The 16,692-nt window shown below is 39.7% G+C and overlaps 1 protein-coding gene across 11 annotated transcripts in view; it reads right to left on the bottom strand.

Moving 5' to 3' along the window:
- gramd1bb (GRAM domain containing 1Bb) overlaps positions 1-16,692 on the bottom strand; it is a 205,312-nt gene that overhangs the window by 96,915 nt on the left and 91,705 nt on the right. For 10 of the 11 annotated variants that reach the window (XM_056234211.1, XM_056234212.1, XM_056234213.1 and 7 more), the window contains exon 1: positions 12,741-13,198. The exons of the other annotated variant lie outside the window; for it this stretch is intronic. In XM_056234211.1, coding sequence (XP_056090186.1) covers positions 12,741-13,135 — 395 coding nt within the window. In that variant the 5' untranslated portion in view covers positions 13,136-13,198. Of the gene's footprint in view, positions 1-12,740; positions 13,199-16,692 lie in introns of those variants that run through there. 11 annotated transcript variants of the gene reach the window in all.

Genomic DNA, 16,692 nt, shown 5'->3' with positions numbered 1-16,692 from the left:
GTTCAGTGCCGCCGCTGACGTAAGACGCTGCTGACGTGTGTCTGGTGTGTGTGTGTGTTTTCTGGTTCTGTTGTGGATCCGCGTTCAGTGCCGCCGCTGACGTAAGACGCTGCTGACGTGTGTCTGGTGTGTGTGTGTGTGTGTGTGTGTTCTGGTTCTGTTGTGGATCCGCGTTCAGTGCCGCTGCTGACGTAAGACGCTGCTGACGTGTGTCTGGTGTGTGTGTGAGTGTGTGTGTGTGTGTTCTGGTTCTGTTGTGGATCCGCGTTCAGTGCCGCCACTGACGTAAGACGCTGCTGACGTGTGTCTGGTGTGTGTGTGTGTGTATTCTGGTTCTGTTGTGGATCCGCGTTCAGTGCCGCCGCTGACGTAAGACGCTGCTGACGTGTCTCTGGTGTGTGTGTGTGTGTGTTCTGGTTCTGTTGTGGATCCGCGTTCAGTGCCGCTGCTGACGTGTGTCTGGTGTGTGTGTGTGTGTGTGTGTGTTCTGGTTCTGTTGTGGATCCGCGTTCAGTGCCGCCGCTGACGTAAGACGCTGCTGACGTGTCTCTAGTGTGTGTGTGTGTGTGTGTGTTCTGGTTCTGTTGTGGATCCGCGTTCAGTGCCGCTGCTGACGTAAGACGCTGCTGACGTGTGTCTGGTGTGTGTGTGTGTGTGTCTGGTGCGCCCGTGCTTCGTTTACAGTCTGAGGGAGACGCACGCTGGAAACAAAACAATCTTCACAAACATGTCTAAGGATTTCCACACAGAGGAAGACTTGCATTTTTTTGCCCAGCCATATTTATTTGAACCCGAATACACACACACACCAGACACACGTCAGAAGCGGCACTGAACGCGGATCCACAACAGAACCAGAATACACACACACACACACACACCAGACACACGTCAGCAGCGTCTCTGAACGCGGATCCACAACAGAACCCGAACACAATACAATGCTGAATAAAGTCGTAGTTTTTGTTATTTTTGGACCAAAATGTATTTTCGATGCTTCAACACACTCTAACTAACCCACTGATGTCACATGGACTACTTTGATGATGTCTTTATTTCCTTTCTGGACAAGGACAGTATACCCATACATACATTTTCAATGGAGGGACAGAAAGCTCTCGGACTAAATCTAAAATATCTTAAACTGTGTTCCGAAGATGAACGGAGGTCTTACGGGCTTGGGACGACATGAAGGTGAGTCATAAATGACCTTTTTTGGGTGAACTAACCCTTTAAGGAGACACTAACTCCATTTATCTGCACTTTAATTTTTGAAACTTTGCAGACATTTTACATTCACAAACATATTACTCACTCAATGAAAGGTAAATAGCTGGGGGAAAAAAAAACTTTAATTTTAACTTGGATAAATTCCCGTTGGGCATGCTGGATCTCCTCATGCATCAGCTCCGGGGATTTGTTGCTGTGCGCTACGCTCAGGTGCGTGCAGGTATTTGCCTGCGATGACTACGGGCTACGCACACCGGCAGGAAAGCTCATATCTGCAATTCAAACTATGCAGGCAAATCTCTCATTTATGGTCAGTTGTTCTGACAGCATTTGACCCGTGTCAGCTCCTCTAGTTTGCTTAACACACTGCAGATTGAGCCGGAGTGTGAGTTTATGCACACATGCCTGAGGGTCCAGACTTTCCTCAGAATGGGTCCTTACGTATAACTTCCCTGCTAACTAGAGAGGATTGAAGCTCGACATGGCCTAGAACACTCCTGAATCATTCATGACAGTTGCCTGTCTGACTCTTTGTGTGTGTTTTAACTGCTGCTGAAACAAAACCCCAGTGCTTTCAGGCCAACGGCCCAGGCTGACGTCAGACTAGGAACACGCTGCTCGCTGTTCAACTGCTGGCCCACGAGACAAATTCAGCCAGCTTTGAAGTAGTCTGATGATGAATATGTCATTTTTATACATATAAACTTGCAAAAAAATATATTAATCCTGTACACTTGAAGAGGCACTATGTCAATGAAAAGCTCTTGAAATAAGTGGTCATCGCTAAAATCCAGGTGTTAAAACCAAGGGTCCAAAATGTTTGCGATTGGATTGGATTTGCCAGTCAGAAACACAAGTGAACAAACTATATTTGGCATTCGTAGTGTAAACACCAATCGGTCCATTTGTGTCCTGGGAAAGATCATAGCTTCGCCAACTCGCCTGTCAATGCGTTTCATTTAAAGCTTTGCCGGAGCTTTAAATGAAAATATATACATTTTGGAGAAGAGCATATAAAAAAGCACATAACCCAGACTCACTAACCCTTACTCAGTAATGATGATGAATGAATATTACTGCAAATGAAAGTGAAAAAGCCAAGACAGTGAATTTTTCTGTGATAAAAGAACAATGCAAGACTTTCCAAAGTGAGTCTCCTATCACCTAAAAATATGTAGAAACACACTCGCACAATCACATGACCAACCGTAGGGTTTTAGATTCATAAAAAAAAAAAAAATGTAATTCATTTATAGATATAAAGGAGTTATATAAATACGTATAATTACTAACTATTTTGATGTCAATAATGCTTTTTTGTTCAGCAAGGATGCATTACATTGATCAAAAGTGACAGTAAAGATATTTATAATGTTATAGAAGATTTCTATGTCTAATGAATGCTGTTCTTTTTAACTTTCTATTCATCAAAGAATCCTGAATTGATTTCAACATTGTTAAGAAATATTTCTTGAGCAGCAAGTCATCATATTAGAATGATTTCTGAAGGATCATGTGACAATGAAGACTGGAGTAATGATGCTAAAAATTCAGCTTTGACATCAAGGGAATAAATTACATTTGAAAATATTACAAAAGAAAACTTTTTTATACTATGCGAGCACATGATTTCTTTCAAAAATATTTAAAAAACGTATCAATCCCAAACTTTCAAAATAAATAAGACTCCAAACTCCATCATCCAGATCATCCATGACCGGTAAACAAGTAGACCAAGCAGTTTAGGACTTAAGACTTTAAGCTTGCATTATGAGAACAATTTTACACCTACTGTGCTCCTCTACAGCTGAGAAAAAATAACTCTTAAATCTGAAATATTAACAACATGGACAGAGTCTCTCAGCTGGAAGGTACACACTTACAAGTTCCCCATATCTTAAAATAGCAGCAGAAGCTCTTATCAGAGCAAGGCAGACTGGGAACGGTCTGGATACATCTCAGCAGAAGGAGAAACCCTACGAGACGAGACATCGCATACACAAGCCCAGATAAGAGACCTTCCTGAACCCAGACTCTCAGATAGAATATCTACACCGAATGAGGAAAGCAAGTGAGATACGCGAAGGAACACCTTTACTACTGCACCCATATTGGCTGTGAACTGAGCATGGATTCTCTCTCAGAGACCGTAAATAATAAATGTATTGCAGAGTACTAAACATCAAGCCTCAGTCACTAACAAACAAAATCTCATGACACTTCAAAAACCCAAAATACAGCTTTGGTTCCCACCTTTCTGCTGGATGGATTGAATAATTGCGCTCTTGTTTGGGATCAGGACAGCTTCCGAGTGTCTTTACTGCCGACACTTCACAGAGGAAAGTGTCAGAATACACGGAAAACTGTTTAACTATTAATCCGCCTTCTGTGTTCAACATTAAGCTCCATAACAAATTCAGGACATTCTGTTTTTGAAAAGCGAAAGAATCGTGACACATGAGACTTCTGATTTAGATATTTTGTGGCTGTTTGGGAATTGCTTTATTCTGCTGTTGCTGATTTATTCTCTATACAAGTCAGCACTGGGGTTGTCAAAAATATACATTTTTCACTATGTATTGATAATGAAATATCTGAAATGGTTCCAAACTTCCAATACTTCCGGTACACCGATACCGGCTGCAGTCGAATAGTGTTGGTGTTACAGGGCCTGAATTTCAGCATAATTTTACCAATTCCCGCAGGTTTCGCGCTAACACCCATAGTGAGCAAAAAAAAGCCGCCTCTCAAACAGCCTGCGAGTCGTGATTTCTTTTTTTTGCGGCTAATAACGACTAATTAATGGTCAAAAACACACAAAATGATATCAAAATGCCAGTCTTGCCGAGAATTCACATAAACACAGTCGGTTATGTCTTAAAAAAGTGCATAATATGTCCCCTTTAATTGCAATGGCTAAAAATCCAGAGAGAATGCACAGATGCTTTCAGCATGGCTGCATCAAACGAAGCAGACTGTACAAATATATACTGTATGCAGACCTGTAGCTTCACCGTGAAACCTGGTGAGGGAAATGACGCATGCACTAATGAACAAAAATGAAAATGCTGTGAGCAAATGCATGAGAGCAGATTTAATAAACACATGAAAATTAAACACTAATGCTGATGAAAGAATATTGAATAATGCCATATTTCATATAAATGAATACAGGTTTGGAATAACATTAGAGTGAGTTAATAATGACAGAATATTTATTTTTGGGTGAACTATCCCTTTAAGGGAATGTTTAGGCCTACTTATTAAGCTACAGTGTTGCCAGACGTAGGGCCTACGATAATATGGTTATGGTTTTATGGTTTTATGGAAAACGGGTCTCATTGCATCCGCTTGTCAGAGAAAGTGTTAACGGCCGTAAGAACTAACTACGATATCTATGGATTTTTAAGGTAATCAGCTAACCTACTAAGTTCACTTTGTTATTGGTGTTTTATGCTATTTAAATATCTAAACGTTAGTGTGAAGAAGAAAAATTAAAAAACGTTTAAATATCAATCTGCACATGCGAGGGACATTGGTTATGCTCATTTTTGCTTGCTCCTTTTAAGTTATCTTGAGTAAAACCGCAAAAAAATTCATGAAGCACTTACAAAAGACCTGAATCGGAAGCGATGTGATCTGTTTTCCGGCTTGGTCACGTGACGCTCGGCATTAAGCCTATTATCGTATTTGTACGATAATTTTGACCTCTGTACGATGTACGATAAAAAATGATCGTCCCCCCCTCCGGTCAACTCCCTCGCCCCCTCTCAACCATTTGGCTCGTGTACGATAATTTTCTTCCAAATACGATAATTTTGACTTCTGGTCGTCTATGCTTCTGGTACGATACTTGGATATTTCCAATCTGGCAACACTGCTACTGTCACTTTAAAGGGATACTCCACTTTTTTTGGAAATAGGCTCATTTTACAACTCCCCCAGAGTTAAACTGTTGAGTTTTTACCGTTTTTGAATCCATTCAGCCGATCTCCGGTTCTGGCGGTACCACTTTTAGCATAGCTTAGCATACATCATTGAAGTGGACAAGACCATTAGCATTTCTAAAAAAAAAATTACCAAAGTGTTTCGATATTTTTCCTATTTAAAACTTGACTCTTCTGTAGTTACATCGTGCACTAAGACCGACGGAAATCATTCCTGCGTAATAATCAAGAAACTTTACTGCCGTACCATGAGAGCAGCAGGCGTAATGATATGACGCAGCGCCTGAAAATAGTTCCGTTGTGTTGACGGAAGGTGGCCTATTTTCAGGCGCTGCGTCATATCATTACGCCTGCTGCACTCATGGTACGGCAGTAAAGTTTCTTGATTATTACGCAGGAATGAGAGTATAGTTCCTAGCCATATCAGCCTAGAAAATCGCAACTTTAACTTCCGTCGGTCTTAGTGCACGATGTAACTACAGAAGAGTCAAGTTTTAAATAGGAAAAATATCAAAACTCTTTGGTAATTTTTTTTTAGAAATGCTAATGGTCTTGTCCACTTCAATGATGTATGCTAAGCTATGCTAAAAGTGGTACCGCCAGAACCGGAGATCGGCTGAATGGATTCAAAAACGGTAAAACTCAACAGTTTAACTCTGGGGGAGTTGTAAAATGAGCCTATTTCCAAAAAAAGTGGAGTATCCCTTTAAGGCCGGTGCATATAATGGACACGCACCCTATTTTCTCTCAAATGTGTGCTTTCACTTTAGACATAACCAACTGTGTTTATGTATACCTTGTGTGTATTTGACAGTATTAGCGCAATAAGACTTGAAAGATAACTTAGTCCAGTAAGCAGGCGCTGTTTGACGTTTTAGTGTGTGTGCTTCGGGTGTACGCGCTCAGAAAAGCGCATGTTAGTTAGAACCGCGCAACAGCACACGAATGAAATGTTTAACCGGCAAAGCTTTAATGCACAGGCAAATAATGAACTTTTATGAACTGCAGTGTCCCGTGAGTGTAACTCCACCGCTGCGTTAACACTTGATGTGTGAATGTACAGGCGTTGTGTATGTTGAGCGCCGGAACTGAACTGTCACCATACTACGATATTTCTTCAAAAGCAGATCGTGAAGGCATTTTAATCGTCCACGATCAAAAACCGTGATATCGCACACCCCTATTTGAACTGTTATTAACACTTTGTTGGAAGAGTGATTTTCTCAGATCATTTCAAAGGCAATGATCAATGATGAAGAGCGATTCTGTGCATTTTCATTACCTTTGTGCATTTGACAGGTACTTTATTCTGAAGAGACTTTATTCAGAACATTTAAGGGACACATTTGAGCACTTCATGCATTTCCTGGGACTAGCGTTGTGCTACAGGAACACTCAATTCAACAAATATACTCAACCCATCAAATCAGTCTTAAAACCTCGTGTATGATTATTAATATCTTTCATTTTGCTTGATTGATAATTGAGAGAAGATATTAAAAATGAGCATGTATTATATAACTGTACAGCTGTGCATCTGCCATTCAGTCCCTTTCAAATCACATATCTATGTACCATCTCTTAAAATAGAATAAAACATGATTTTGTTAAATAACTACTTCAAAACTGAAGACTGAATTATGTATTAAAAATTGGTTGCTGAAAAGTGCTGAATGTTTCAGTCTATCTATACTGTATCCTTTATACAGTATACAGGTTTGCCATATATGCAAAAACTTTTTCTTTTTTTATATATATAAATGCATGTTTAGGTCTGTTTCACAAGATATAAGAACAGTAATTGCATTTTTAAATTAAATTATTTTAAATAAAAAGGTTTTACTGAACAAAAACCATTCGATTGGTATAAAAATAGTGGTTTTATTGATGTAGTTTGCTTCTGGCTTTACGGTCTAAAGGTCAGTAAGCACAATGCTGAGTCTCGTGTTTCCAGTTTGTTTCCACAATATTAACATGATCTGATCTTACATCATCTGGTTAATTTGAAACTGTGAGGGTTTGTCTAGAGGTCTTGACTTGAACTTTGTACAAATCTGCTATAATGAACAAAGACAACACAACAAATGTACACAACCAATAAACTAAATAAAATAACAAATCATTATTGGCTGCCGAGTGGGTGACACTAAAATATACTAAATTAATATAGTCAGGAGTGCACAGAACTGGTCAAAATAAACGATGCCACCAGAAAACATTGAGTGAAGCGCTTTTGAGTACCAACATTTTTGGGGACAGGGACACGTTTACTTACTGGCTTTTCTCCATCGCTGGTAAGAGCAATCATGATGATAAGTGTGTTCATTAATTATAAGGAGTGCAACGGATCGCAGTTGATCCGTACAGACCAGGCCCTATGGTTCGGCACGCATGTGATTCGCGGATCAACTGCTAAGTTGAACCATCATCGAGTGAATGTTTATCATTTGGACGTGTTTTGTCTTGCCAATTTACACATTCAAACGTTTTTAAACGTGGAAGAAGATGCGGAAATCGGGACTGTTATCTGTGCGCACAGCCACACACACAGAGAAAGAGCATAAAAGTGGGGGGGACAAAAGCTGTATGGTGATGTGAGCCAAAGGCAATGTTCATAATAATAAAAAAATTCTAGATAGAATAGCAATTGGCATTTTACAGCACCCTAGTGGCAATTTTGGGAACATGCCATGATAGCTTACAGCAACCCATTTTTGTGAAATCATACTCAAAATAAAAAAATACAGCAGGACTTGGGACTTTAAGACCACTGTTGACATCTATACTTTATTTTTATGAAATAAAGATATTTTATGATATTTACAATATTTAAGTTACACTACACTTGAACAATAACTTTTATCTCACTTCTTAATAGTTGGACAAAAAAAAATGTTCAATGAGTAGGCCTATACAGACTAAATCTACAGTAACTTTATACAACAGACATTTTATAAAAATACATCAATAAAACCTGAATCAAGCTTACAAGGTTTTAAAATTATCAAAATTGAAGTGAGATTTTTAATCAAAACTACCAAACTGAATTTTTCGGCTTTCCCTGCAGGCCACAAATTGTTGAGCAATCTTTTTTCTCGCAGGTACCAGACGTCTATAACGTTAGGTTGGCGTCGGACAGACATTGCATTTTGGTTGAAAATGAAAATCGGGTTGAAGTCAAGTCAATTTGACGTTGACTTAACGTTGGATTTTGGTTACGCAAAAACAACAAAATCTCAACGTCAGCTGACGTCGGTATTGGACATCAATTTAACATTGATATTAGATGCTGAATTTACATTGAATTTTGGTCACCCGACGTCGCAACCGAAATTTAACCAAATATAAACGTCCATTCGTCCAATGTTAGTTCACTCAAGTCTAAGTAACAAATCAGAGAACACAGGCGGAAATATTGGCGCTGGGTCAAAAAAAAAAATGCGGGGGACAGAATCACCTGTTTCTAAAAGTGCGGGGGACATGTCCCCCCCGGTTGCTACGCCCCTGGTATGAATTATCAAATGCATGAAAGACAACAATATACAAGCACTGTAAAAGGTTTTGCCACAAACTCAACTGACTGGTTTTGTATGATTTCACACGAGTCTCTTCTTCAGATCTTACTGTACATGAATTATGAGCTTCCAGAACTTCTGATCGAGGATGCGTGTGACCTCATAATTGAACTCCTTTCCACAAATTGAACAGAGAAACAAAAACAGTATAAATATCAAAAATAAATAACAGTATTATCTTATTGAGTGCAAACAATAAGTGCAAGTGCAAACATAGTCAAAGTACTGTAGCACACAGACTCTTTATAATTGTTGTAAAATTGCCATTTTATTTTGCAGTTCGGAAAGGCCGGGTAGAGAGAAGCGAGTGAGTGAGTGAGGCTGGTGCGTTTGTGTACAGCGCATTCTACAAGATAAGACATGTATTAGCCGTTTAGGCTGTTGCGCAACGAATCATCCGCCATCGTCGCGCGATCAGTGAACCGTGATTCCTGCGGCACTGTGTCTGTGTGCGATTGAAACTCGTGCTGGGTGAGCAGAGCAGACATTTAAATAGTTTACAATAAATAGTTTCTTTTTTATAAAAACAGAAAACAACAGTGGAGGCGGTGCCGCGGTGGGCATCGTAATGTAATGTGAGTGTAGCGGTGGCATATTCTATGCTAATGTCACCCTCACTCTCCGTCAAGGCCATATCGCGAGACAGCTTTTCACTCGACGAGACATCTCATCACACCCCTAATTATAACTAAAGGCATTGTAAATTGATCAATATATGTAGAGTTGCACATCTGTGACTTTGCCTGACCACACTTAAGTTGAATTCTATATTAAATGCGCCAAGTTACACCGGTAAACTACACGCATGACACACCAAAACGAAATTGCTCCTATTATAATCACCGAAGCTGTCTGCACTGAAATCACCCATCTGCAACACACCTAGCCTCCTCTCTACACCACACTTTCTCTGGCTCTCTTCTGTCACATTTTCTCCTACACTCAAGAAAACCTGGTTTGAAATCATATTAGCTTTAAACGGACATCTCCTTCACACAGGCAACACAGACTTTGTAATCCAATTTATTTTCCTCTCAATGTTTTAAATGAGCCACAAAATTCAATTCGAACCACTAAATGACATTATGGGCTCTTCTCTAAAGAAACATTTATTAGTTTCCATTTAGCAGCCTTATTTTGTTCGAAGAAACCAGCACTGAGTGCCGGAGATCCCAGGATAGACATGCATTGCTTAAGGATATACTTTCTACCAAGGACTGAACCTACAATATTTAGCTCTGGCTGGAACCTGATGCAAAATGATGCAAATCAACTGTGGCAAAAAAATAAAAATAAAATTAATATCACAGCCAAATGAGTTTTTGTGGCTTTTCAACCTCCTACTGCAAATTACTGTCAAAGCAGCAAGCAAGGCAGTGACTGTGTCATTAGAGTTACATATCACTGTCAGTGAACCCTATCCAAGACTGTTAAAGATTGCTTCCCTGTACCTAGTACTCAATCCTGCCTCCTTCCCCTCCATATTAGGCTCATTTGGCCTGGCATCGTGTTTTATTAACTCATTTTTTTTAGTATGCAGCCATGTAATAAGAGGGATAATCTATTGTGAGTTGATCATTATCATCAATAAACCACAATAAGGTGATCTTGAACCGCACTGGCCAACATTTTATTGGATTCAACAAGTTCAACTTTCAATACTCTCAAGTTTCAAGACTAAACCATAAAACCACAAAGCTGCATGCAACAAACAGATTTATAATAAACACTAAAAGAAGAAAGTACACAAAATCTGAAATAAATGAATATAAATTAAAATCATTATTATTACTAAAAATCATTGCTACTTCATGTGCAATTAATTTCCACCATATAGAGCTAAGCCAATTCCTACAGAATTAACTACACATGATCGTGGTTACTGGTTTAAACCAGTTTTGTTCAGTTTGTTATAAAGTAAATAATACCCCTTATTGAAAAAAATACAATCATTTTGTTTAAATAGTATTTTCTCTTGATATCAGATGTTGATGTGCAAAAAAAAAGATGACGCATATTTTAAACACGAAGGTCTTTCAAAGAGAATATTGATCAATTTGTTTTTAGTTTTATCGCAAGAGAAAATTAACAAAATTAACTTTTGTTTATGGTGACATTAAAGGGACAGTTCAACCAAAAATGAAAATCATTAACTACTCAGCCTCATGCCGTTCCAAACCCGTAAGACTTTCGTTCATCTTCGGAACACAAATTAAGATATTTTTTATGAAATCTGAGAGTTTTATGTCCCTCCGTATACTGTAGAATGCAACGTTATTACCACTTCCAAGGCCCAGAAAGTTAGTAAAGATATTGTTATAATAGTCCATGTGACTACAGTGATTCAGCCTTAATGTTATGAAGTGACGAGAATATTTTTTGTGTGCAAAACAACCCCAAAAATATATTTTTCATTCAACAATCTCTTCCATGTCAGTCTCCTACGCTGATCACGTAGTAAACACAGTGCAGCGCTTCCAGGTTCTACGTCGGAACGCAGGCTCATTATTGGTCGACGCGGTTCACGTGAGCACATGTGTGATGCTGATGCAGGAGCTAGCCAATAATGAGTGAGCGTTCTGACGTACGTGATCAGCGAAGGTCTTGCAGGTTTGGAACGACATGAGGGTGAGCAATTAATGACAGAATTTTTATTTTTGAGTGAACTAACCCTTTAAAGTAACACCAGGTTACTTTTGCTCTCGGGGTGGGGTCCCCCTACAGTTGAGAAACAGTATTGTCCTCTAGACCTCTACTACTGTCGTAAACTCTGTCATCCTACATGCACGTGCAATTGTTGACAACCATGATAGCCCTGAACACTGTAGGAGGAGGTCACATGCAGGTGTTCTGCTTGCGTCTTGTCTGAAATGTCTTCATCCCAGGTACAGTGGCATATATTTCAGCATGTCATATGAATATAATTTCATGGGTTTTATTTTTTTCTAACGACAAATGATCGCGATGCTCACGTTTACAAGCCAGTGTCATTATAGTAGCCTAGTCTATTGGTTACCGTTTTACTGGATCTATATGATACTTCAATGCAATGTTTGAGTGGTAGATAATAACCATATATCGTCAATATTATAATATCAAGCTACCATAAATGAATCTGCAAATTTTACAAATCGATTTGCATTATAGCTTGAGGCAAGACAAATAAACAAATATCACAGACATGTTAGGTATCCTAAAATATGATTTTGTACATCTTATATATTTACTTGCAAGAATGTAGCCCCTACCAAACTTGTACACGCCGTTTAGACATAGGCTTTCATTTGATTTTTTTTTTTTGCCAAGTCCGCATCGGTCGGGCACCCCTCCTCCTCCTTCAGCTCACGCCAGCGAGAAAATGCTGGCCCAATGTTGATCCTCGTTCTGCCTTTAACGCGATCACTTTCTCTTTTTCTCTTTTTGCTTTGCTCCGATAAAACCTTTGCTTTCTTGTTTTTCTGTGCTGCTTCGGCCATGACTATAACATTTGGCTCGCACGTCCGATTTTAAGGAAGTGGGGGTGGTGGTGGAAGTGACGTATATGCCGTAAAGCAGTCGAATTTTGTAGTTCTCTTTGTTCGCCGGTTACTACCCGAAACCCGAAGTTTAAAAGTACGATTAAAAACGCTACAGACCCCGTCAGGCTATGGCAGACGTGTCATTCAACCTATTGTAAGTCGATGTACCATCACAAGAGACTTGGAAATATATTAAGGTTGAAAAGTTACCTGGTGTTACTTTAAGTTAAAACATATTATTTTGATCTACAGCAAGTCCATTTTTTTCTCGTGTTTTTAAAAATATATTGATTATGTATAGTGGTATTTATAATAAATAATCGTTTAACTTTGTATGATAGTTTTTGTTTTTACGAAAAGAATCAAACCGTATCTGGGCGAACAATCCCAAAATAAGAGTAACTGCTGCTATAAATCACCAATTGAGAGGTGTATGTTTATATCTCCAGAATCACGTCTGAAACACCAACCTGCTCTCACTGCCTTGCTCCTTCTTCTCTCGCACCTTGAGCCACTTGCGAAGCAGGAAGCGTTTGCGCCGGGGCGAGGCGCTCGGGGTGGAGCTGTTGGACCAGGCCGCGTCCTCGTCGCTGGACGGCGTGATCTCGATGGAGGGCAGCTGAAGGTACTCTTTGGAAGCCGAGCGTGATCCTGGCTGCCACTGTAGCCCGTTCTCAAGCCGTTCCCGCTCACTGGGCAGCTTTTTCATTCGCCTCATCTTAAACCGTCGGCGCCGCAGGGTGGGGGTGGACGAGTTGGACCAGACGAGGCTGTCATGACCTCCTCCGCCTCCGCCCTCTCCATGGCCGGGATCGTCCCGGGGGACGTGCACCTGGAGGGATGGTGGTCGAAGGGTGTCCGTCATGCTCCACACTCACCACCCCTGCCGCTGTGATCACCGTTAAGATGCTAAATTGAGACGTAGCCCGATCTGCCAAACCGACCGAGTTAAAGATTCAAGAGGAAACGGAGGTGTTAAGTTGATCCTGAGCGTCTGTAAAGAGCCGGAGCACAAAATGTACTTTGGTCAAAAGTCAAAGATCCAGTCCGGTGCTGAATTTCCTTACAGAATACTTTCTTGACGATTGCTTGAGAATCCGGGGCTCTTTCCTTCTCGATTTAGCTACACTTTGAACTGACAAAGAGCACCTGATGGTGTTTGGGTGGACGGACTGGTGGAGGTGGGTAAAACTGCTGGGAGTGTTTGAGGCCTACAGCTGGTGGATTGGACGTATTAGATGACAAAGGAAGGCTCTGTTCTCCTCCCAGCAGATGAAACATGCATAAGGGGTGGCTATCGGTGTAACAGTACTCCAGGACTCCCCGCAGGTCCGAGACGGTCTCACACGCACAAACACAAGCTTAAAAACTCAAGACTATTGAAATGATCTCAATTGCCTTTAACTGTTGTGTAAAAAGACTCTCTCCTGAGATGTACACGCCGGTTGTCCCAACAACAAGCCTGAAGAAGGTTGGGAATGTCTGGAGCAGGTATTGTGTGTTGGTCACGTTCCTGAGGTTGCTGTTCCCACAATGCCCTGCATCTCAATCTTCCGACACATTCAGCGGCCACGGCCTAAAGATTAGAGTAAGGTGATAGGATGCCAGGTAACTAGGACACCGGTGACTAAGTGTTTAACACAAAGATATTGTTAAAAATACATACAAAGCCACAAACAGTCACATGGACAAGATGCATCACCAAACACAGAGACAAATCAGCAAATCAAAAATGAAGCACAATAATTGTGAGTGTGCACATGCATACATGCTCTGAAAGCAGTACGGTTTGAATTTATTCTGTCTACTAGTTTCAATATTGTCTTGCAAAGCATGCTAGGTTGGTTGAAAGACCTGTTCATTCAGGGTTGGAATGATTTGAGGTGCTTTGAAAAAGTTATTTTGGGAATAACCTCAAACTGAAAAATAAAGTTCAAGTAACCAGATTTGAGGCATGGCACTGTGGTTTTACTATAAACCACACTACTATACTACTGGATGGGGTGTAGTGTTCAGTTGAACGAGAATAGAGACGAAAGTGATAAAGGACCAGATAGTGCAAACAAAAGCATGACTAGAGTAAACAGCCCAATGAGAGATGTTTAAAGAGCCCGCAGGCCAAACACCCTGACCGCTGACCCAGTACTGAGAAACACAAATACAATCCAGTTGACATCCAATATTTAAACAATCACTTCCACTGAGCTGCTCAGGCCTACGGCACACAAATCAGAAGGCCATACTCCAAATCACAACCGACATCAGCATCTGATTACTTTAAAATGAAGCAACTGGACCAATATGCAAATTGCAAATCAGAGGAGAATGTGTATAATGTTAGCAATACCGTTCCACATTTCTCTGCGGAACAGCAGGGAGCCGCTGTCAGGTTGCGAGCGAACTGTTGACAGATTGTGACAGGATTGGGTTTCTTTGAGATGAGAGGCTGTGTCACTGTGTCAAGACACACACTCAAGGCTATCGCTGCTATATAACCTCGCTTCTCTTCCTCTCTCTCATTAACACAATCACACGTGAAATTATTAATCTTACAATATGTGTGAACTAGAGGTGCGGTGCTGCTACCGGGAAAAAGTATACTGGAAAATGTAAAAAATAATAATAATAAATCACATATTAATGGCAACTATAACAGTATCTCAATTATACTAAAATTGCACTGATTCACAGTCTTTATGAGCATTATAGAACATACACCTGGGGAAAATAAAGTTACCCCTTCCTTTTGCCTAAAAAAATATGCAAATATGTTTGCTACAAGCAAAATGAATGGGTGCTGGTAAGTAAACAAAATAGACATGCAAATGCAATCAGAAAATATATTTGTGACAGTTGTCTCAAAATAATTCAGATCAATTACATCACAGACTTGAAGAACAGGTGTGAAACACTTTTTTTGCACCAAAACTTCTAAACCTACAAAATCTTCAAAAGCCTGGGTTAAATACAAGCTGAAGTGCACAAAATTACTGTTTTTTAAATGCAGCTTTGATGAGAATTAGAGACTTAAAAATTAAAGCATAAAAATCAGTCAGACCCTAAACTTGTGAACGGTAATACACAAGCAGACTAATGACTGACCAATCAGAATCAAGTAATCCAGAGAACTGTACAGTTTAGTCCATTTATAGAGTTACCATATAGAACCGTATAAACTTGTGTAATTATCCAGATTTAAATGTGTCCTAAATGCATATTAAACAAAAGGTTTAGCACACTAGTATGGAAGTTTAAAAAGTAACAGTTGAGAGATTTGTAAAGAGGCCTACTGAAATTCTTTTGATTGAAACATCATATCCTGTCAGTTACGCCCAGTGACAATTACAAGCTGACAACCTATAAATGTAAATAAATAATTTACTGTGAAAGAGGAGAAGATCCTCCTGCTGGGATCTGAGATATATCAAGAGTGCGGTTCATTACGATATGAAGACACCAACTCACATTACAGTCATCCTTCATCAAAATGTAATAACTTGGAACAACTTTATATAACCAAGGTCATGTGAATGAAGAACAGTTATATTAATTCCCCATTAATACAACAGCTAACCTGATGGATAAAGTTCTGCCCTACATTATATTAAGTATTCAGGAGCAAACGATTTTTTTTTATTTATTTTTTTTAGAAATGTTCCATTACATTAAGTTAAATGCTTTGCAAGTTGTGTGGTGTAACAGTCTGCCGCTATACTTGCTATATCGTCATATGTTTTACCTCTGTGATATATTTTTTTCTGGCAGAAGAGATTTATCTTATCAAACCTGACAGTTCATTCTTCATTTTCATTATATCTGTCGCTCCCTAGATTCTAGTAATGATTAGAGTGTATTGAGATGAAATACCTGAAGTATTTAAGCTCTATTAATGCATCCGTCTACATGATGACGAGTTGTGTTTCATAAGCAGCACGCGTGTCTCTGTGGAGACTCACAGCAGGAGTTTCCCTCTGATTGCTAGAAGGTCATGTGATGAAAGGCTGGGAGAGAAACCACATTCTGCTTGATGTACTGTAACCCCTAATGTAGATCCCAACACGTCCACACAATTCACCAGACGAGTTACTGCTGTATAATACTGTGTGTCGAAGGCTAATCATCTTTACTAATTTGACAAGCTATAATTAGAAAGTGTTTGATGTAAGATGAGAGATAAAGTATGAAGACACAAGGGACATGTGCCAGAACCTGGAAGAGGCGAATATGAACCATGCAGAAAATGTGTAAAACTAACAGAAAATGATTCAAGTAAAATCAAGATAACAAACACTCGAGGATAAACTGTAAGCAGACGAGACTGATAAAACTTACATAATCAATACCTCACTCATTGAGCCTTGGGTTATCTGTTATATATCTGGCAATTACACTTTTGGGGGAATCTAAAAAAATATGTCCAGA

Source organism: Rhinichthys klamathensis, unplaced genomic scaffold, assembly GCF_029890125.1.
Source record: "Rhinichthys klamathensis goyatoka isolate OS25496 unplaced genomic scaffold, OSU_Roscu_1.1 h1tg000391l_1, whole genome shotgun sequence".
Classification (NCBI taxonomy): Eukaryota; Metazoa; Chordata; class Actinopteri; order Cypriniformes; family Leuciscidae; genus Rhinichthys; species Rhinichthys klamathensis.
The sequence above is the reverse complement of the archived record's forward strand: the minus strand, read 5'-3'. Positions and strand labels throughout refer to the sequence as shown.